Source organism: Aedes aegypti, chromosome 3 (assembly GCF_002204515.2).
Source record: "Aedes aegypti strain LVP_AGWG chromosome 3, AaegL5.0 Primary Assembly, whole genome shotgun sequence".
Taxonomy (NCBI): Eukaryota; Metazoa; Arthropoda; class Insecta; order Diptera; family Culicidae; genus Aedes; species Aedes aegypti.
In genome coordinates, this window is record NC_035109.1 from 195921016 (window position 1) to 195944911 (window position 23896).

Genomic DNA, 23896 nt, shown 5'->3' on the forward strand with positions numbered 1-23896 from the left:
ATGAGCTTTTGTAAGTCGATATGATGTCTATTAATCAAAAGTGCAATGCTAAGCACTATAAAAAAGAATCATTCTTTATTTTGTAATATGAACATTGCAGAACCTTAATACTTGAGAACAGAACATTTGAACATTGCAGACTGTCCGTTAGTAAAAATGTTAAGGGATTGCCTCACCACTTCAGACATTTTAAGTGAAATAAAAGGAAAACGTTTCAGATTTTCAGTACGTAAGCACTAGTTTACTTATCTAGCAATCATAATTGGCAAAGTACAACTTATTATTTCTACATATTCTTTTTCTTCCTAAGTGCGAATAATAAGGAATATTTTTTCCAATATGGTATTTATTCTGCGCAGGGGTAGGGTAAGTGTTCCCTTAGTTGTGGGTGTTCCTATAGTTGCGGTAGTGCCGTTTTCACTGTTTTTATTACATTAAACACAGAATCGACACTGCAAATCGACGTATTGGCTTGTTGATATGCGGAATAGTTTAAAAGAACTTCCAAATTGCTTTAAATTGATGAAATATCACTAAAATTGCTAAAACTTTACTTGCTTGTACCAATAGTTGCGGTAAAGTGTTCCTATAGTGGAGGATCCTATAAGAAAACAACGGATACCACAACTAAAGGAATAGAGTACCAATAGTGGAGGTATTATTTTTCACTGACATGTCGTTGGTTACTGCGATGAAATCATTTTTCTCATTGAGTCAATGATCGTTTCTTCCCGTTACAACATTAACATGTAAATTAATTACGCATCTTGAATTTGGGCGTTTAAATGAAGTTCAATCGTGCTTAGTACCTCCACTATTGGTACATCTACCCTATTACGCGTAGCAAGAAAAAAATTAATTCATGGAAAATCCACGGATAATGATGGCCTAATTTTACAACAGAATTATCATAGTCACCGATCCCTCAGTTGTCACACGAGAACTTGCGAACAACCGCTATGAAAAGGGAATCCCGCTAGTTCCGAAATCATACACGAATTGCGCCATTACACTCTAAAGCGCTAACTGATGTTTAGCTAAATCGATTTTTTGTCTTTCATTGATAGTACATCTTGGACAAAACTGATTAAATTCTAAATACAGCAGTATAGTATGTGAGATGCTAACTGGTATACCACACAGATGAAAATTACATACTTGGAGGGGGAACCATTGGGTATCATTCTCAAAACTGAATAGTGGTAGTAGTCCCTGCTGTAAGAAATACTTTATCAATCGTTTCGTACTACGTTGGTCCGTAGTTAAGCATAGTTGAACAGAATACATGAAAGACCCTTGTCTACGAGATTCAAGCAACTACGAAACCTCATTCATCTCCATCATGAGTTTTAAATATGCGGAATTTCTCCAAAAACATGCCGAACTGAACCAATCGATTTGCTGTTAAAGCTAAGTATGCTGTTCCGCTTAAGAAAAGTAAGAAAATTCCTTGACTGAATGGGCCAAGAGATTTCCTTCAGAGAGCCCCATTTGAAATGACATTTTTTTTTAATTTCTTTCTTAGTATCATTCCAAACATTATATTCATTTCTTATATCTAGGTGTTCTGCGTTATTAGACAACACTATCATCCTAATTTGGTAAAACAAATTTAAGATTTTATTATGGAAGATCGCAGCAGGCTTTGCGCGTGTTTGGCTGCTTTTCAAATTCGCTGGCACGTTTCATCTCGGGTCGCGGAAATTTCGAAAATGGCTGATGGTGCTATGCCACCCGGCAAAAATATGGAACAAAAGTGTTGATTGTGTGATGCGACGATAAGAACATTAGAAATTGGCCAGAGTGCATGTGAATGTAAGATGCGAGATTGTGTGAATTGCAGTGCATATTGCGCGAATTTTCAGTTGATTTATTTTTTTTTATTTTGCCGGTGAGGAATTTAATCAGATGATGGATCTTTGAGTGGCCAATGATTGGAAGAAAAGTGTGACTTTCGTGTGTCCGGGAATGTGAAAGTGAGACGCTGAATGCCCCGGAAATTGAACGTTACAATTAGTGCTCTGTGCAATGGTACCAATAAAGAACCTACAGAAAATAGTGATTTAGGAATTAATGTGCGTAAACATAAGTTCAAATGAAAAATATCTAGCCATACGAAACTGTGAAAAAAGTGGCATGGTGTAGCGATGAACGGATGCGCGACGTGAAGGGGGAAGAAAGGCGAACCCCGCAGCCAAAGGTTGGATCGGAGGTTTCCATGGTGATGGCAACGCCGCCTTAGATGGTTTTCGGTGAGATTGTTCTGAGTATTATGCTTGCAAAACAAACTAAATACGCGCTGGTTCTAAAGACAACATCTTTTGAACTGGAAGTGTGTTTGCATTATCATTATCTATTTGATAACGGTAATGCGTACATGCGGGGCTTATTGTTAGTGACAGTGACTTCTGAATGGACGTGTCTCTCCAGCCATTCTGAAATGGGTCACTGAGATCTGCAATAGAGCATATTACATTACATTACATATAGCACATATTACATTTCATTTGCCGTAGCAGTTAAGATTTTTTACAGGTGAGTTGATTTCACCTGCTTATAAGAGAAAAAAACGCTTTGAATATACTTAACCTAACTTAACCTAAACATATAACGCATTAATCGTGGCAATAGAAGATTGTAACGATTTTTGCCTGAAATTATTAATTATTTTATTTGACATTTGTTTCAACATTGGATATTCTATGTAACTCATTACCAGGCCGCAAGCTTCAGAATCATTTTCAAAATTTTATTTTGAATTCTCTGTAGAGCTTTCTTCCTGGTATTACAACAGCTAGTCCATATTGGTACAGCATACAACATGGTTGGCCTGAAAATTTGTTTGAATATCAAAAGCTTGTTCTTAAGACAAAGTTTTGATTTTCTATTAATAAGGGGATAGGGACATTTTACATATTTGTTACATTTGGCTTGAATGCCCTCAATGTGATTTTTGAAAGTTAAATTCTTATCTAGCATGAGCCCTAGATACTTAACTTCATCTGACCAATTTATTGGAACCCCTCTCATCGTGACAATATGTCTACTTGAAGGTTTCAAATAAAGAGCTTTTGGTTTATGTGGGAATATTATTAGTTGAGTTTTGGAAGTATTAGGAGAAATCTTCCATTTTTGCAAGTATGAAGAAAATATATCCAAACTTTTTTGCAATCGACTACAGATGACACGCAGGCTTCGTCCATTGGCGGAAAGGCCTGTGTCATCCGCAAACAAGGATTTTTGACATCCCTGAGGTAACTCAGGTAAGTCAAATGTGAAAATATTGTATAATGTTGGTCCCAAAATGCTGCCTTGGGGAACACCAGCTCTTACAGGAAGTCTTTCAGATCTGGAGTTCTGATAATTAACCTGAAGTGTACGATTTGACAGATAACTTTGAATTATTCTAACAATGTATGTTGAAAAATTAAAGTTTTTTAATTTTACAATCAAACCTTCATGCCAAACACTGTCGAATGCTTTTTCTATGTCTAGAAGACCAAGACCAGTAGATTAGCCTTCAGATTTGTTGGAACGGATCAAATTTGTTACACGTAAAAGTTGATGAGTGGTCGAATGTCCATGGCGGAGTTCGAACTGTTCATTGGCAAAAATTGAATTTTCGTTGATGTGGACCATCATTCTGTTCAAAATGACCTTTTCAAAATGTTTACTGATGGAGGAAAGCAAACTGACTGGACGATAGCTAGAAGCTTCTGCAGGATTTTTGTCCAGTTTTAAAATTGGAACAACCTTAGCATTTTTCCATTTGTCAGGAAAATATGCTAATTGAAAACATTTGTTGAATATATCAACTAAAAATGATAAGCTACTTTCTAGAAGTTTCTTGATGAGGATGTACAAAATTCCATCATCGCCAGGAGCTTTCATATTTTTGATTTTTTTAATAATAGTTCACTTCTTCCAAATCAGTCTCACAGGCATTTTCGAAAACGTTCTCTTGATTGAGAATATTTTCGAAGTCCTGAGTAACTTGATTTTCAATTGGACTAGTAAGTCCTAAATTAATATTGTGCGCACTTTCAAACTGCATAGCAAGTTTTTGAGTTTTTTCGCAATTAGTTAGTAATAATTTGTTTTCCTCTTTCAATGCCGGTATTGGCTTCTGAGGTTTTTTCAAGATTTTAGATAATTTCCAAAAGTATACGAGATTACTTATCACCCAAAAGAACTTTGTTATGCCTACTGCGATCATAAACATATATACACGGTAACGCGGATCTACTCAAATCTGAGTTGTTTCAACGCAAAACCGTAGTTGAGCCCAATAACCCAAATTTGGCTAAATTTCCAAGGCCTCCATTAGGTACTTTGCCTTTAAAGCCATATGAAAAATTTACTTAAATTTGGTTTGATTTTACGCAAAATTAAGTTCATTCAACCCAAGCTTGAGAATAATGCATTTTACCCAAATTTGGCTCATTGGGCTAAACTACCCCCATTGAGTAGGTGCAGCTCTCTCTGTTTTTGACAACATTGGTGGGGAAGAGAGAGAATACCGAGAGATTTAGGGTTGAGAGAATAATCGATATACTTAATTTTGGGTAAAGTCAACTCAAAAATTAGGTAAAAATTTTTCCGTGTATAGAAAGTCGATTGTTTCCAAATGACCAATATTCTGAAAAATAAACCAAGTTTGTTTTTCAAATTTCGTAACAAAACAGAGACGGTTCGAATAGAATGATCCGTTCTAAAGTTATGCGCGCTCGTATTTTTGTCGTCCAAAGATCATAACAAAACCTGTGAACCGTAGTTTTTCAACGATCCATTTTGTTGTGCTTAAAAAGCTTCTTTGGCACTTCGTCATCTCAGCAACTCCAGCTGCGCGATCATGATGGGAAAACAGCTTCTCGGCAAGTGATGCTAGTTCAGTCTGTGTATGGCCATTACCGGAGCTGCCACGTCCTGAGAAGAGCACACGAGGATCAATTGTTTTTTAAGTGTACTTTGAGCAGCAGCTTAACCGAGGATTTAAAAGTAAGCTAAACTAGTTAATATACTGTCCAGATCTTTGATTTGCCTCTAGTTTTTTAAAATTTGTGAAATTCGATAGAAATAATCTTCTAGATTTTACGTAGTTGCTATTCATTGTCAGCGAGTTGGTTTTACGTCACTGATGAAGCAATATTGCAGCTTCACAGATCGCTAAGGTTTTGTTGATTCGGTAAATAGGAATATTTTTGTTTATATAATGTGAAATAGCCACGAGTGGGCACTTCCAGCAGATAGACACAAAATCGGAGATGTGTCGTGTCGTGGTGCTTGCTTATGGCGTGAAGTCAAACAACCGCAGTTTCGTTGCGTCACTATCATTGAGATCTCTTTTAAAGTCATCTTCGTCCGCAGAAGCCGAATGGTGGAAAATGTGTGTTCGGTTCAGCAACCAGCCTACTGCCATTGTTTTTTGTTATATTGGAAACCCAAATTTATCAAGCTTCCGTATCGCTGATTGCAACAGCCTACTTTTTGGAAATCGATTTTATTGCAGTCCATGACTGGCCCGAAAATATGATTCGTGTAGCACTAAAATACATTTGATAAAGTTGAATTTTAACTCTTCGGCTAACAGAGCGTAAAATTCACCTCTTTAAGAGATATTGAATATGAGCACCTACAGGTTCGAGAGTGAAGATTAAAAACCAAGAACAGGTTCTGCGTGATTGAGCTGGAGAGCTAGTCTTTTTCTTATGTACCCATGTTTAAAAGAGCATGTCGTTGCCTATGTGTATTTATGTTTTTTTTAAGCTGAATCCTTATTTTACATTGAAGCCACGTGAAAACATTGATGATGAATTCGCAGTGCGGAGTGCAATTATAACAAATGATAATCACGTACCAAACAAAAAAAAAATGAAATAAACAGTTTGGTGTGTGTCTGTTGCATTTTTTATGATATTTGGATTTATAGCTAATATAAAGTCAATCGTAATGTGCACGAAAATTTCTGTCTTGCACATCTAAACACTGAATTACTTTTCCTATCAATTGTTTAAAGTGTTTCACTTCGGACTGCTGAATTTTCTACCCCACTTAATTCATATTGTTGGGCAAGCCAAGAATCAATTTGTGCAAGTCATACAATGTTAAATCTAGCATCACAAAATTTAGTTTATTTCAGATAGGTATCTCAAAAGCAGAGACATCATGTAGGCTGATTACACGCACCATCTGAAAAGCCAGACAGTCTTTTGCATTGAGTTGAACAATCGGTGTCGAGCTCTGAACGTAACTGTGCTATTTCAATGTGATTTTCATTAATTTGCATAACTTCATTTATTATTCGGCCTATAAATTGACAAGTGGTCAAAATCGCAGAAATCAGGATCTGCACTGCCGGTGGACGCATAACAGTCCTATGTTAATCTTGTGTTGTGCCTACCAATTTATTTTATTTTATGAATTTATTAATATATTTCATGGGGGGATGGGGATGGGGATTTGAGAACTCAAAGCGAAAATGTCCGTCAATCCCGTCCAACGTTTATTTCAACGAAACTGAATCGACTTCAGGGGAAGAATCTTGCGAGTTGTCTATGTTTTTTTTACCAAGTAGTACTTCTCAACAGGAAGCTGAAGCTGCTGTGTCGAGTCTTCCTACTGACGCTGTCGACGATATCTTCAATATTACGTCGGACATGATTATCACCGCCTCAAGTAAATTTAAGAGTTCGTAGTCACCAGGTTCAGCTGGTGTGCCAACAGTATTGTCTATCTTAAGTCGTATATTCAACACGTCTTTTGAGCAGAAAAACTTTCCTGATATGTGGAAACAATCGTTCATGTTCCTCGTTATCAAAAAATGTGAAGAACTACAGAGGAATAATCAGCCTTTCTGCCGGATCTTAGCTGTTTGCAATTATTGTCAGTAATGTTATTCTCAACTGCACCAAGAGCTACTTCTCAGTGGGTCAGCACGGATTTATGCCAGGGGGATCTGTCACAAACATCCTTTAAAAGGAGGGACTAATTTATGAACGCTGCAATAATTATTGAATATAGTCATGTAGACAACTGTATGATGAATTAATAAAATAAATAAATAAAATAGATATGCTTGCACTCATATGCAGGGACTTAGGGAAGGGATGGGGAGAAATTAAACCCGTCTTTAAGAAGTCGAAATCGCATTTGGCATTTGCATGATAGAACTACTTCCAATTATTCATCGGAATGGATTAAAAAAAATTCTTTTATAATTTTAACTGCTTTTACTGAAACTGAATTGATTTAACTTGATTTAACTGAAAGCTGATAAATGGAAAACACGTCTGATTGTTAGGCAAAATCTGCGATACGTTTGGTCTGACACGTATATGGGTAGTAGTTTCCCATTGGTCATAGAACGGAACAAGCTCACCGATTTTCCCTTCGTAACTTCTCTGCCATAAATTTGTTAATAGTAGCCGATAGCCGATCAGCTAAAAACAAATATTGGTACAAAATCGAAAAACAAAGCTAGTAGTATTATTTTTACGTCGTCTAAAATATTATTTTGGTTTTGTAGAAAAAAAATATGAAAACAACGAAAAATGATATTTTTGCATTTAATATCGCTTGAGCCACTTTAGCGTACATACATATGTGACTATAGTAGCACTATTTTCAATTTCGGTTTCTATAGTAGCACTAGCTTCACGGCGCAGGCAATACACGAATCAAAATCGTAATTTTACAAAACTTTCATATTTTTACTTTAAAGAATAGATTGAAAGCTTTCGATCGAAGTAGAAAAAATCTTATTTTTTTTCCTTTATTTAGTTTAATAAAAATGCTTCTTTTAGTAATGATACAATAAATCCGCTAGAGATACAAACGAGCTTAAAAACAAATTACAGAATTGTCTGAAAGTTTACATTAAGAAGCACATCAATACGGTGCATATTGTGGCCAAATATGAGCTCAGTAGCTTTCAAAAAAACCCACTGCCGAAGTGAATCATAAGTGCCAAAAATAGGACCCGGTACCCTATCTTGGAATTTAATGTGAATGGATAACGTTCAGTAACAAAATCTTATTTTCGACACAAATGTACATGGGGCTTTTTTTCGTCCATCGGCAGCTTATTGATAAGAAACCTAATGATTTTCAATTATCTATATTGTTTCAGGTGCAATCATGAAGGAATCAGAAGTTCAAAATTTTTATAAGAATAAGAATGTGTTCATTACTGGTGGAACCGGTTTCCTGGGAATTGCTATTGTGGAAAAAATTCTACGGTCATGCCCTGAGGTAAAATGTTTTTTTGTCCTTGATAATTGTCCTTACTTTTTATTCATCCGGCATTTCAAGATGCAATTATTCAAACTTGCGTAATATATCGTATAAATGTATACAATTCACTTCAAACAGGTTGGTGGAATCTACTTGTTGATGAGACCCAAGAAGGGAAAGCAAATTGAAGAACGCCTGAAAGAGCTTACCGACAATGCCGTGAGTAACATTTTACTTCAAACAGTGATAATTTTATCTAAAATCTACATTTTTACATATCTTAAGGTTTTTGAAACGCTACTTCAACAATCGTCACCTGATATATTCCGTAAGTTGCACGCTATCGCCGGAGACGTCGGAGAGGAAAACCTGGGTATATCTCCAGAAAACCGTGCCTTTTTGGCTCAGACGATCGATGTGGTGATCCATTCTGCAGCTACCTTGGATTTCCAAGCTACGCTGAGGCCCACGGTACAGATTAATCTGCTAGGAACGCGAAGGGTAATGCAACTGTGCCGTGAAATGCAACATTTGAAGGTAATTATGGAAACGTGTTGGTCATTGATTAAGGCCCAAGTAAAAATGGTGAAAAAGTCAAAACTGAAAAAGCAGTTTTCTCCTTTTAAATACACAAATCGAAGAAAATAAAAACACACAGCACTTTCATTTACCAAATAAAAAGGCTGTATGTTTTTATTTTCATCAATTTGTTGTTTTAAAAGGAGAAAACTGCTTTTTCAGATCTGACTGTTGTGCCATTTTTTCTTGCACCTTAATGGAATTCATTTGTCTGCCGAACTTCAAACATGAAAGTACGTTATATTATTATTATTTATTAGAGGTTTTAACTACAGAGTCATTTGACTCGTTATATAACATATAATTTACTTTGAAAGTACCATCGAATAGTGGGTATCGCGATAACTATGAAAACACGCTTTTGCTATAGCTCTGTAACTCGATATTGAGATACGTTATAACCAATAATGTAAATTTTACTCAATTTTTTTCTGCAGAGGTACACTCAACGATTATTGAATATTTTTTGTTGATCTATCGTGGTAAAATATGTTCTCAACATAGTTCTATTCAAACATTTCAATGGTTAACAGCTGGGGCTGTCCCAAGTCTAATCATAAGGTAAGCGGCTTTTGAGCAAAGCCATGATGAAAAGTGTCAGATGTCGATTTCCGGTCAGCCTAGGATCATTCTATTCTGGAAATTCTCTTCACTTACCTAGGAATAAACTATCGAGTACCATTGTGACAGCCCAGGAGCGCAATAGTACACACAAACAAATTTTATTGTATAATCTACCGAGTCCATGGTAGAATTAAAAACTGCGCCAACGATTTTCAACCGACTACAAAAATCTGTTAAGTTTACTATAATCTGGTAAAAATCACTGAGCAGTGCAGTGAATGTGACCACGTCCATAGTAGCATCCACTACAAAGCATTGTAATTCAGTCCATGACACCCACCGTGCAACACAGTGTGGTCAAAAGTACAATGCCAAACTTGTCAACTCTAGAATATTTGTAGTCATAAATAATCGGTTGAAATTCGTTGGTGCAGTTCTCAATTTTACCATGGATTCAGTAGTTTCTACAATAAAATTCATTTCAGTGTAGTCTTCAAGACACCGCTTCAAATCTACAAGAATAAAAACTCAATAAAATCAGCCAGAATTACGCAAGATCGAGATGAAAATACATTTATTCCGATAGAATCTAGCTCAAAAAGCTCAATAGGCCATTGGAATAGGCTTTCAAGATTTTCCGTTGGTATCCCGTTCTGAGCCCCGAATAGTACTGGACAGAATAAAGTACGCATTGGCCGTTTTTCATACAAAAAAAAAAAAGTTCGGCATCTTGGCTTCTAGTGCTTCGACTAACGTGACATTTTCTCCCCAGCGCAAAAATAACTTGGATTTGACTGAAACACAAACTTTAGTGTTATCGCTAGGCTCCTACTTTTCAAAGAATGGCAAAAATTCAATTTGGACATATTTTGAAAGCAATAATTTTTACTGCAAAATTTTGTTCTACAAAATTGTTTGACTTACCCAATTGAACAATTTCGCAGGAATAGTGTTTGATTCGTTGATTCTGTTGCATGCCTCTCTGGGGCGAGAGACGGATTCCGGATCAATTGTGTCCGGATCGCGTTGTGCGGCTAAGAAAGAAGTATCGGTCATCTCTATGTATGCTCACGTATTCATTATAACATTATCGTTTACCCAAACGAATTCCTTAAGGTGAAGGTAAAACTAGGCCAGACCTCAAATTTTCAAGAGCACAAATGTGGAAAACCAGTTATCCGCTTAAGTTCAAAACCAATCGATCAAATTTTCAGCTTGAATAGCTCTGGTTCTTCATAGTTGTGATTTTAAAAAAAGGTGGTTTCGATGCATCTTCACCTTAAACAAACCTTTCCCATAACCAAACTCTTAGTGTTTTCTTGTGAAAGTGCAGAGGACTCCTCGGCTTCCATAAAGCAAGTAACACGTCAACAGTTTCTTGCCATCCCCAAATTGACCTGCATCGGATCCAGCCGGCGTAGTTATTGTTTGTTATAGCGATAAGAGCACCAGCTCTTACCAAGGATGGAAATCTAGTGATCATGACAAAATAAATGATGCATCGTGGTTGTTCTTTACCCTGCGATCAAAGCAACAACGATTAACCTTTTGTCGTCAAGTGATCACAACAAACTACGCTCCCCAAATAATGCATCGTGTTGCATGTGTGCTAGCGACTAATTGTTCGCGAATCAAAGTTCTATTATACTGCTTCGCGTGAGAAAATGGGTTAACCAACGTGCGAAGTTTGATTTTTGACCAACTTCGCCGCGTCGCAACTCGATTTTGAATAGTGCGCATAATGCACACGGCGGAGGGCATACACTGAAAATAGCCTTGCGGTCAAAATTACCATGTTGATGGTTTAATTTAAATGCACAACGCCACTTTATTTGTGCAGACTACACATTACGCTCATCTCAAACGGATTTTGTAGTGAGATTTACCATGGGGACTGCGTATAAGAGAGTCGGTAAATATTACCATGTTTTGTGGTAACCATAACAATAATTTTGAGTTATTCTGTGAACCATCAGTTGCGTTTAAATTGACAACATTTGTGTAGTAAAATGCACTGTACGTTTGTAGTATTTGTGACATCTTCCAGAACTTGATAATGTTTCACGCGCAATGCATCTGAATTTGCGAATATATGGAAAATCTGATACCACAAATTCGCAAACCCGAATGCATTGCGAATGATCTTATATAGTCAAACAACGGAATCAATCATTTTTATTAACATGACTAACAATTTTACAGTATTTAACATTTATTATTTGTATACTATAGCTCGACTTTAGCAGGCAGCTGGTATTGGAAATGTAGCATCCAGATCCAATTGCATTCATGCAGTAATCTGTTAAACAGTAGAGAAATCATTTAAAATTCGTTCAAAAATTATAGAAAGGTAACTTACCCATGTAAAAAACTACCGTAATCATTCGAAGAACATCTTGGGAAAGCATTTTCATTTCCTGATGTCTTCAGCTATTGTTTACAATGAAAGAGAAAAAATGTACCATTAGAGCTAAACCATGATTGGAAAACAAACAAAGCTTACACTTTTTATAATATCTGTTAATTTTGGCACTTCTCAAGCAATTTTTATTTAAATTTAATTATAATTTACAACTTTTCCAAAGCACATCGTTCAACTTTGCTCTTCGAAAACAGAAATGGCGCCTCTTGATGCAATTAAAGAAGAATCAACCATGACTAATTTAGGCAATTATTTTAAATGTGGCCATGGTAAAAATAAGACCGCATCACATTAGACAATACCGTGACTGCAGTTAATTTAACTGCATCCTGGAATAGTATTCTTAACTACATGGTCATGATTACGGTTACTTCAACATTGATTTCAGTGTAGATGCGCACTATAGCGAAGTGACTCGCGACGCGGCGAAGTTGGTCAAAAATCGAACTTCGCACGTTGGTTAACCCATTTTTAGTCGCGAAGCAGTATATTTTGGAGATTTTTCCGCTTTTACACATCGATTTAACTCCGGACATGCTGTTTGTGATTTCGAAATCGTCCGGACATTGTTAGAGCGAAAAATAATAACGCAAATGCGGCATGATAAAAGTTGATCGCGACTTGTAACAACATCCGATAAACTCTTTGTCCCACGACAAACAGTGCATCGGATGCTTCATATATCCGTTCTACGCGCGCGTAGTGAGCTGTTGAAATCATGCTGCTGTAAGAACGACTGCCGTCTTAGACCGTTCAAATACTGTGTTTTTAGTCGCTAGAAATGATTTTTTCCATCCTTGGCTCTTACATTGAAGATGCTACACGCAGCGAACTGGACTATCGAAATTCATACATTTTGCCTGATGAAAGGTGGAACGATTATTGCAATGCGAGCGCTTTATGTACCGTTTCAGCATCACTTCACATCAAGGCGTTGATAGGCGCGTGGTGTACGCACGGGCTTATCGATCGCACGGTTCTTGGTTCGATTCCAGGTTGCCGCGAAAACATTTTTTGTTTTCAAATTTTGGTTTCATAAGGCAAATTTATGAATTTCAACCCGATTCCTTGTGGCGAATTTTCATAATTTTCATAGTGGGCTCCGTAGCCGTGCGGTTGGCGGCGTCAGTCGTTTAGGCGTATTGTGCTACGGAGTGTGGGTTCGATTCCCGCCCCAGTCGGAGAAAACTTTTCGTCAAAACGAAAAATTCTTCATTGGTCCACTGGTCGTTCCGTGTGTCCGTTGTCTAATGTTAGTTATGTTCAGTCTCTGCAGCCTATGGCTGAAGACGGTGTTAATTGTCTATAAGGGGTTCTTATGTATTTCGATAGTCCATTTGCCTGAGTGTACTGATCTTGAGTAGCGTCTGTTGATTCCCTGTGTAAGTAGAGCTGTTCTTGCAATAACGCAGCAGTAACTGCAGGCGGTGTGCAATCATGCTCATGCCAAATTGAACAATATTGCAGGAATGTGCATTGCTTTAACTATTTCCATTTAAAAATTATTTCCATTCCAAAATTTTATATTCTTTTTTTATCAAAATTGGAGTTTTGCGATAACTTAAAAGTTTGTAAACTTCAAGTGAATCGGAGCACTCGAAACCAAGATCTAAGTCCCCAATTTGAGCATTTTTTATGAAAAAAATGGCCAATTCAATTTTATTTTCTATTACGGTAGGATCCACAGGATCTTGTTAGGAATTCTTGTTTCTGTTCTGTTGCTACGAAACCTTCAACATTTTCTTTCTCTCAAACTTGCGGATCTAGGAGTTTTTAGTGGAATCCTGAAACAAACGCAAACAATATTCTACTTGAAAATCTTTAGGAGTTTGCTGAGAATCTCAAGTTTATGTTGATAAGGACCGTGATTATGTATCCGCTAATAATACATAGAACCCCATTATGAATCTCATAATTTCACAAATGCCGCCCAGAATTCTCACGGATTCCGCTGCGATTCCGTTAAGTATCCTTAATATTGCAAATTATCGGGAATCTGATACCCAGCGTTGTCATCCAGCAGAGCTTCCACAGTAAATAACTGAGAGCTTTTTGTCAAACCTGTCATTTTTGCCTTTGTATATCATATGGCAAACACAATGGAAGTCTATCGTGCTTATTATGCGCGGCGTGTGAGGTGAGACGAGTCAAATGAGGTGACAATTGTCGACTCGCTCCCATTTGATTAACATTAGTCGTCTCACGTCACTCGCGGTGAGAGCGACTCGTCTCGATTCACACGCCGCGCAGAATAAGCACATATGCTCAGGAGAGGAAAGGAACGCCCAGAAACCTTAGGATTCTGATTTGTAGCGGAATTTAAGTTAAAATCTGGAATTTTCTAGATGGATATTGAAGTTTCCTATCTTCTGCTGGATTCCACTTCCATTTCTCCAAATAATGTCCTAGCTTCGCTAAGAATACCCAGATTCTGCTGGATACTAAAAATAGCAAAATGTTGCTAAGATCCCGATAAGAATCCTTAGATTCTGTTGAAAACTTGAGATTTCGGTTTTCAGCGAGATCTCGAAAAATATCAACGGAATCCTAGCAGATCCCTAGCAAATCTGTTTGAGAACCCTCAGATTCTGCTAAAAATACTTTAAATTCCGCTACGAATGTTTAGGATCCCGTTGGGAATTCCCAAAATTCATATATTGAGCTGTTCGGTAATCCAATCCGCATGGTTTAAAAATTAATTAATTAGCGCGTGGTAAAGATGGATATTCTACTGTATATCGCGACTCCTGTATGTCGTGGGTTTGAATTCCGCCTGAGCACGGAGATTTATTTTCATAAGTTCACTAATAATTTATCCATCTTTACCACGCGTAATAAGTTATTTATTTTTCCCAAAAATCGCTAAAAGTTGTTGAATTCAACTAAAAACTTGAAGTATTCTAGCGAAATTCTGCGAATTTCCTGTAAACTCCATCTTAATTGGACTCCTGGGATTTCCAACAGAATTCAGGATACTCCTAGCGGATATTGTACAGTTTGTTTTGTAATTTTGAGTATTTAAAAATTATTTGCATTTTTTGCGAATTTCATGGGATTTTACTGGGAACCCGCTAGAGATGGAAAGGATCTCGCTAGGTTTCCGCTTAGTATGCAAAATATTTTCCAGAAATCTTTAGAATCCCGTTAAATATCCCTAGATCTTACAAGGAAATTGAAAAAATTTTTTTTTTGCAATTTCTCATCGTAGTAGGCTATTTTTCATCACGCCAATCTGTCATGAAACGGCATACTTTCCTGCACTGAAGTATGCCATGCGCGAATAGTTATTACGCAACTGAAACCAGTGCTGTAATGATTCATTACGTAATGCTTTCTCATTACGCAACTGTTTTGAGTTGCGTAATGAATAATAACACTACATTTTTTTCTGAAATTGTAAAATAATGCTGAATGTATTCCGATATAATTTCTGATACCCTCAAGTGGTCTTCTACGAAATTGCAAAAAATGTTGTACATAACTCGTTGCAGAACTCAATTTTTGCAGCATTCGTCGTAATTATCCTACTCGCAAGACTTGTAGGATAAATCTACGACTCGTGCTGTAAAAATCATCATTCTGCAACTTGTTCCGTAAAGTACTAGTACGCAACTTGGTGCAGAACTCGATTTTTACAGCACTCGTCGTAATTATCCAACTCAGCAAGCCTTGTTGTGGAAATTTTCATTCGGCACCTTGTTGCGTAAACTACTATTATGATTTAGTATAGAAATAAACATGTAAGAGTCTTTCTACACTAAACCGTAACTTTAATTTTCCTTTTATATTGGTAAAATAAAAACTAATGAAAGTATAAATTGATTTATATATTAGAGATATTGAAACCCTAATGAAGAGATTAATAATACACACAAAAATCTTTAATTTTCCAGTGTATGGTGCATGTGTCTAGCGCTTATGTTAACTCGTACCTCAAGGAAGCGGATGAAAAACTGTATCCTGTTCATGAAGATGCCGAGAAAATAATCGACTTGGTGAACTCGTTGAAAGACGATGCCCTGGAACAATTGACTGACAAGTAAGAAATATGCATAAGAACAATCATTTTCCGAATTTTTCTATGTATCAACCATATCATTTACAAATTCTCTACATCTTGCGCAGATTGTTGAAGGATCATCCCAACACGTACACGTTCACGAAACATTTAGCGGAGCATGAAGTTAACAAATGTGCTGCCATTTTTCCATGTGGTATTGTTCGGCCCAGTATGAGTAAGTATTAAAAAAAATATTTTTTTTGTTTAAATAGTAACGCGGTAATGCTCCATGCAAAAAAAGTCGACACAATATCCAAAATGTGCTTTATTTTGTATCTCGCTTGAGCTTATATTTTGTAATTCAACTTTGCAGTTACTGGAGCATGGAAAGAACCCGTACCCGGGTGGACAATCTCGAAGAACGGCCCTCAAGGATTTCTGATGGGAGCATCCAAGGGAGTGATTCGTCGTTTACCCGTGGGGACTGAACTCATATATGATTACATCCCAGTCGACACAGTTGTCAATCAAATACTCGTCACAGCATTCCACATCCATCGAAACAGGTAATTTGTTAACATTATAGAAGAAGGCCTTCATTATTCGATTCGTCCGTTGCTGAGTGTCATCTCAAAACTGAGGCTGTACAAGCCCTTCAAAATATTCAATGGGAATTACTATGGGAAATCCAAGTAATTCATATTATCGGTCATATCTTACGCCCGAGTCTCCCATGGAAATGACTTGGTATGTTGATTCTGGTATAAAATTTAGGTAGGTATATGCTACAAGTCTTTCGAATACCTTTTTCAAATCGGACGTCTTAGTTATTAGTCATTGATTTCTATCCAAACGAAGACTGTTTTCAAACGAAACATCTCCAACAGCACATTTTTTGCTTCTAAGATAGTACAGTATTGGACAAAACATTTGCAACTTTTACGATTTTCCATACAAAATGACCAACTTTGGTAAGCTAGATCTCAGTTATTTATGGACAGATTCAAATGAAACTTTCCCAGAACATCAGATATAACTTGAATTTAAACATATATTTTTGCATAGTTTTTCCAATCACGAGTTTATAAGTAACAACGGTTTAACTAAAGTGTAAATTCTAACGGAAAATTCAAAACTATTTATCTCAAAATCTGATAGCCCTACACAAAAACTGTCCTCAGCAAACTTATTCATCTCGTTAAAATTAACAACTTTGCTGAAGATACTATGCAGCTATTCCTTCAATATGTTAAGTTATGTCAATTATAAAAAATCGTCAAAAAAATCACTTTAGTCAAAGAAACTTGTGATTGGAAAAATCACTCAAAAATATATGTTAAAATTCAAGTTATTTCTGATGTTCTGCCAAAATTTCATTCAAATCGGTCCATAAATAACTGAGATATAGCTTCCCAAAGTTAGTCATTTTGTATGGAAAGTCAAAAAAGTTGCAAATGTTTTGTCCAATACTGTATATACATATATAACTAGTGAAACCTGCAGAGCCCTGGCCACGATCACAGGGTTTGACGGTGCCAAAGTAGAAGGTGCACCATAATAATACCCGTCTGTGAAACATATCACCTTCCCAATACTTTGGCACACTTCTAACGGTTCATGATTTATCATGAAACGGCTGCATTCAGGTGGAGGATCTGTTAATATGTTTCGGCATATTATCAAGTCCTCTTCGAACGGAGGGACCGCCAGGGCTCATTAGTTACTTATAAACCAGTGCTGGTTGTTGATGGTTCAGTTTATTTACCACGAGCTGTAGCATCCTTTGTACTAAACAGTAATGGTTGTTAAGTAATTCGAAGCTAACGTGTGATCAATCGTTTTATAATGCAACATAAAAAAGACAATAAAAAAGACAATTTACACCGTCTTCAGCCAAAGGCTGCACAGACTGAACGATCACTAACATTAGGCAACGGACAACATGGAACACCCAGTAGCCCAGTGATGAATTTTTCGTTTAACGAAAAGTTTTCACCGACTGGAGCGGGAATCGAACCCACGCCCCGTGACACAATACGCCTAAACGACTGACGCCGCTAACCACACGGCCACGAAGCCCACAGCATAAGAATGGGTGTTTGGTGGACCTGCGCGTAACACTCGTTGTTATTAAATTTAGTGATTGTGAGGGTGCTAATAGTGATTTAATAATAAAATCTATGGTGATGAAATTTTGAAAATGAAATTGGAAGTGATTCTTATAGTTTTGTTAAAAATATAATAATGATGATGTATAATGATGTCAACTCTACTAATTTAATAAAGGCCATAATACATTTTGCAATCATTTCTCTGAATATAAACATTATTGCCTACTTCTTCAAACATGCATGATAAAAGTGTTAATAATGACAGCTAGTGCAGAAGAATGGATCGAAATGATTTTATTTTACTGTAACTTTCGTGATAGTGCTAAATTGTAGTTTGAATAGTAACGACTCTACAGCAACAAAAATAATGAAACATTTAAATTGAATATCTTTTAATTATTGAGTAATTACTTAGATGGTAAATGGTAATAACAAAGAATTTATATGAAAATGGTGTGATGTGAAAAGTGATATAATGGAAAGTATATCTGAAGTGTATTACGAAAGTTGATGAGTGATAATCGGTGATATACGTGATAGTGTCGAAAATAAAAGTGACGATAGTGAGTGATGAAATGAAATGGGGAATGAGGACCTTTTAATAAAACTATTTCGTTCTTCACTTTAATCACTCTAGTAGCATTTCAGGCCTTATCATAGTTTGATAGTAGTCTGAACTACTAGACTGCAAAACTACGGTAAGGGCTGATTGCTGCTAGGGTACACATTGACCATTTGAGCAACATTGCTTAGGAACGTCTGTGTGATGAACGCAATAGAGGCTTATAAAAGCAAATGCTGGGAGAGAGCTTAGGGCAGATTAAGAGTGCCAGTACTACCCCTATCGCTACCGACAAAAAAAAAAAAAAACTAGTGAAACCTGCAGAGCAACTTAACTATAATTGCAGACACTGACGACGGCAGTCACTGGCCGCTCCAGTGCAACATGTGAGGTGATCGATGGCCCGGGACTAACCAAGGCCTTGGATCGTAATAGGGAGTATCTCCAGGAAATGCAGGGACATGATGCAATCGTCGAGTTTGTTAAGATTAAAAGCTATATCAGCAAAGACTTGAAAACAGGTCTACTGCAATTGCGGTAATCAGTCCTAGCTGCAAAGCAGGACTACGAGAAAGCCAAGGAACAACTTGGCAAGGTTGAAGGCAAAAGAGACACTAAGTCGTGTCAGACCGAAGTGTTTTCCTTCACAGGCCACAATATATTTGATGATATTATTCGATACGCGATGCGAAAGCGGGGACCTTCCGAGGATGAATACGTGGCGCGAAAAGACGTATGGTTGTTGGAACGGAAAAGCTGGCACGAGCCAAGCTCCGCGATTGAAAGGACATGGTAAAAGTGGAGAGGCCAACACCAAGTCTAAGGCCAAGAAAAAAGAGCCACGGGATAGGAATCAGGCAGTGCACCCACTGCCAGGAGGGGCAGAAAAGCGTTCGAATTACCGCGGGAGTACCTCAAGGTTCATTCCTGGGCCCACTGTTATGGAATGCGATGTACGATGACGTACTGAGGCTGCCCCTTCCGACGGGTGTTAAGATTGTTGGTTTCGCCGACGGTATCACTCTAGTGGTCTATGGTGAATCGATGGAGGAAGTAGAGCTGACAGCAGCGCACTGTTTCCATAGTTGAGGAATGGATGAAGTCTAGGAAACTAGGACTGGCCCGTCACAAGACTGAGGTGGTGGTGGTCAACAACCGCAAGTCCGAGCAACGGGCGCTTATTTCGATAGGTGATTGCACCATAAAGTCCAAGCGATCCCTCAGGCATCTTGAGGTAATGATCGATGACAAGCTCAGCTTCGTTCAATATGTTTACACTTGAATATGCTTGTAAAAGGGCATCTACGGCTACAGCGGCGCTTTCGAGGATGATGTCTAACAGCTCTGCTGTAATTGCCAGCAAACGCAAGCTACTGGCAAGCGTGGCGCTATCCATACTAAGGTATGGAGGACCAATTTGGTCAAAAGCGCTTAGAACGAGCAGAAACCGTAGAAGCACGTACAGGATAATGTGCTTAAGAGTAGCAAGTGCATACCGGACGGTATCTAAAGAGGCCGTGTGCATCATAGCCGGGATGACGCCGATCGGGCTCATCATCAAGGAAGATGTTCAATGCTTCAACCAAAGGGGTACCAGAGGAGTCCGCGACACGTGTAAAGAGGAAACGCTCAGAAGCTGGCAGCAGGAATGGGATAACTCCGCTAAGGGTAGATGGACCCATCGGCTAATACCAAATGTGTCAGATTGGTATGGTAGAAACCATGGGGAAGTGAACTTCCACCTGACACAGTTTCTGTCAGGACATGGTTGCTATAGAACCTGCATAGGTTCGGGCACTCAGAATCTCCTGCGTGCGTCAATTGTGCTGGTGTGGAGGAAACAGCGGAGTATGTCGTGTTCGATTGCCCCCGTTTCATTGTTGTGAGAGGTCGCATGCTCGCTACATGCAGAGGGGACACGTCCCCGACAATATAATAGAGATAATGTGTGTGAATGCCGAGTGCTGGAATGCAGTAACTACGGCTGTCACTCAGATTATGTTAGAATTGCAGTGCCTATGGCGCGCCGACCAAGAGTTGGCTGCAGAGGATTAGCCCTGTAGATGCTGATCCCTTGTAACATTGTTTAAGTCGGCTAGGGGAAGCAGTTTGCCTAGGCTACTTCTGCTACACGTGTTGTGCTATATGCACAGGCCCCTCCCCGAAGAAATACCGTAAGGTGGTTCCGGGGAGATAAGGGTCTGAGTCCAATGGTCATGTCGATGCACTGTACACCACTTGAGCAATTCCAAAAGAATTGCTCAAGTACAGTGCATAGGCTGGTTTTAGCGTGTCGTCGTTGGTGCGTCATCCCCGCATTCCCTGAGTTACCTTCTCAGGAGATCTGTTTGCAGATTTCCTCCTTGTAAAAAAAAAAAAGAAAACGTCATTCCAGGGAGAAAAACCCAACGGTAATGCCCATATCTCTGTACACCTGCATACAGAGAATAGTACTAATCTAATGACTTGGTAGAGGTGCGTTAACCACACTCTTCGATTTATCGTCTCAGGTGTCTGAGTACAGATTTCCCCTCTGTTAAAAGGGCACATAGGCAACAACTATAACGAATTGAATTTGAAGAGCTTATGCGTCCTCAGTTTTTCTCCAAATGAGCTCAAAACTCAAGGAAACTCTCAGAATCTGATTAAAAAAAAAATTATTTTTTTTGATCCGTAACATACATTACACTAACACTAAATTTTATTTCCTCTATTCTACAGTTTCAAAGAGCTGTCAATCTTCCACTGTACTTCAAGCACGTGTAATCCCTTCCGATGGGATAGTGTGAAGGACCAGGTGAATGATTACTTACATAAATATCCGCTAAAGTCAGCCGTTTGGTAAGTACATAAACTATACTGTTGAGTTTTACCGCAAGCTTTTAATTTGGTTATTCTCAATAGGTACCCGCACCTCAAATTCCTTCCTAGTTTGTGGTTGTACAAACTGTCTGCAATTATCGTCCATTTTATGCCTGCCTATTGTCTCGATTTCATTACAAGAATCTTCGGTGGACGTCCGATGTATGATTATTAGTTAGATGTTCCTATCGAGTTAGTTGTAAATTATATTTCCTTTTCAATAGATTGGTGCGGTTACACACAAATGTTTGGGAATCCTTGAACAGACTGGAAAAGTTCATATTCAGTGAATGGAGATTCAACAATTCCCGGACGCTCGATGTCAGCCGGCAACTGAACCCGGTGGACCGAGAAATGTTTAAAATCGACATTTCCGACTTGAAATGGCCGGAATACTTTGTTTGGTTGGCACAAGGAGTCAGGCGCTATCTGAACAACGAGCATCCAAAAACTTTGGAAGCAGCTCGCAAGAAGGACAAAGTGTAAGTATTTAGAAAGAGTTAAAGGTTCCATAGTTTCAACTAAATCCTTTTTTTCATTCCAGGTTGTTCTTTGTTCACATTGTATTTCAAGTACTGTTTCTCGCATTGTTCTGGGTGTTGACAGCTAAGCTCACGGGCATGTCGCTCATTGGCTGCATATTTGTGGTACCAGTTGTGTATTTCCTGCTCAGTCTTCTGTAAAGACACGTTGTTTTAAGGAATGAACATGTGTTTAAGAGGTTAAGGTTGTTTGTTGGTTACTAACCGGAAAGCATTTTGGTAAATCAAACTATTGTGTGGTAAACGGAAAAAATGTTTTTATTATGATGACAACCTTTTCAACGCAGATCGCGTTCTTGTAACTTGGATTAGATAAATTAGTAATACTAACGGAGGCTCCATCCATCATCGATCGCTTTTTCGAGATGCGTACTGCGCAAGAAAGATTTTCAGATAAAAATCCCAAAAACCGTGTAACAATATCACCTTTACAAATGGGGGAAAAATAAGGTTTTAGCGAGAAACAAAATATATTAGCATTAGCATTAAGCAATTCGCACAAATTCGTAGATGGTTTCTAGACCGCTGTATGCGGGTTGCCTCCTTCCCGTCTGTTACCAAAGTTAAAGATTTGGGACTAACCTCTGAGTCTTAGACAAGATTGACGCATCCTCCAACGGTCGAGACGTCCTTATGAAAGCTAGGGAATGGTAAGGAGTGATTGATTGAACACCTACTTAAGAAAGATGCACGACCTCTCAAAGGTGGGAAATTGTGGAAACATTCGGTAGACGTTCTGGCAAATGTGTGTACCTATAATTTCAAAAGTACCTATTGCCTATGGATCGGAACAAACTCGCAGAATTCCTGCTTCAAAAAAATTATTGGAATTACAAGCACGACAAAATTCCGCTTACTTCCGACATGCGCCACCGTATCAACCATCCTCTCTCTCTGGTAAGCAACGTAAACGGGAAAACGAATGGGATAACACAACGCACACCGGTAGCGCGAAAAATCTTTGTTGAGCACAGGGATGGGAAAAGTACTGGAGCAAACATTTACCGCCTCTACATTTACATCTTTCTACACCACCATCAAAATCCCAAGCAAACTATGACCGTTCAAAACAAAAAAATGTCACGGCTCTTCAAAACTGTAATCTTCTTCTTCCCAACTGCTATTCAAACCCGAATGCGAAAAGACTCGAGCACAGTGGTGACACGATTTTTCCGGTTTTCGGGGTTTTGCGTTTTTGCCCGATAAAGACAACATAAAATTGAACTTGTTTATATGTATCGCAATGGAATGAATGTGCTCTTGTTGTTAGCGCTAATAGATTTAAATTAGTTGAAAACACAAGCGAAATATTAGCGATTACATTATTAAACATCTTTTTCAATCATTCACCTTGGGATGGCTGCCCGAAAACGATCACAGTGGAGAGACAAAACAGTCAAGCAGTGTGTGAACCGTTGGCAGCGCAACGCCTGATGGTATTGATGCTGCTGCTGCTTTGTGTTTTGGTTGACTGGCAGAATCGATGAACTGTGATAAATTGTGGTCACAGTTCCCAAGCCTGGTTGAGCAACCGTTGGCAAGGAACAAATATGGAGACAAAATGCAAAAAATCGAGTTTGTGCAAAATATGATCAATTTATATAGAAAAAAATATTACATTTATTACATTTTCCAGGTGGGAGTTATCTGATATGTGAATATGGTATCATAACAGAATTTTCCATCTGAATGAAGTGATAAATCATAATATTCCGCAAACTGTATCACACATCTACAGAATGTATTGCGCGAAGTTAAGACACAGCAGAGTATTGGGTACAAAGGACCAAGTCCCTGCCGGGTAGCGCGAAACTGATGAGCGATAGACAATAGAATCATCAACACTGTCATATGGGATAGTAAGCATATGACTATTGTCGAAACTATAATTAGGAGGCAAATCAACATCCCAAGAGCAAAATTTTTGTTAAAACCCAATGTAGGTATTATTAAACTAGGCTGTAGAAAATGATAAATATCTGATCACTTAGGAATGTGTTGCAAGGTAATAAATGCTCGTAG

At 38.1% G+C, this 23896-nt stretch overlaps 1 protein-coding gene and 1 long non-coding RNA gene across 3 annotated transcripts; one reads left to right on the forward strand and one right to left on the reverse strand.

Annotated features, from left to right (window-relative positions):
• Positions 1–4852: 4852 nt before the first annotated feature.
• Positions 4853–22127, forward strand: LOC5569007 (putative fatty acyl-CoA reductase CG8306). 2 transcript variants are annotated; one of them, XM_001652611.2, is made up of 11 exons: positions 4853–4998; positions 8129–8250; positions 8371–8451; positions 8518–8769; positions 15691–15836; positions 15923–16032; positions 16171–16363; positions 21192–21311; positions 21375–21494; positions 21557–21814; positions 21877–22127. In XM_001652611.2, exons 2-11 carry the CDS (start codon positions 8137–8139, stop codon positions 22013–22015), a joined length of 1533 nt encoding a protein of 510 aa, XP_001652661.1. In that variant the 5' UTR covers positions 4853–4998; positions 8129–8136; the 3' UTR covers positions 22016–22127. The 2 variants fall into 2 exon arrangements, with proteins under 2 accessions (XP_001652661.1, XP_021706950.1); XM_021851258.1 differs by lacking the exon at positions 4853–4998 and adding an exon at positions 5368–5386.
• LOC110678405 lies at positions 10891–12807 on the reverse strand. The gene is made up of 3 exons (XR_002501572.1): positions 11879–12807; positions 11735–11805; positions 10891–11674 (listed from the first exon to the last, which is right to left on the reverse strand). It is a non-coding gene; the product is annotated as an uncharacterized LOC110678405 (long non-coding RNA).
• Positions 22128–23896: the final 1769 nt, after the last annotated feature.

What these genes read in the sequence shown, in the direction of transcription:
- LOC5569007 (XM_001652611.2), top strand. Translation starts at nt 8,137, where the DNA reads ATGAAGGAATCAGAAGTTCAAAATTTTTATAAGAATAAGAATGTGTTC. An exon ending in CCGCTAAAGTCAGCCGTTTG is followed by an intron (nt 21,312 to 21,374) that starts GTAAGTACATAA and finishes TATTCTCAATAG; the next exon opens with GTACCCGCACCTCAAATTCC. An exon ending in ATCTTCGGTGGACGTCCGAT is followed by an intron (nt 21,495 to 21,556) that starts GTATGATTATTA and finishes CCTTTTCAATAG; the next exon opens with ATTGGTGCGGTTACACACAA.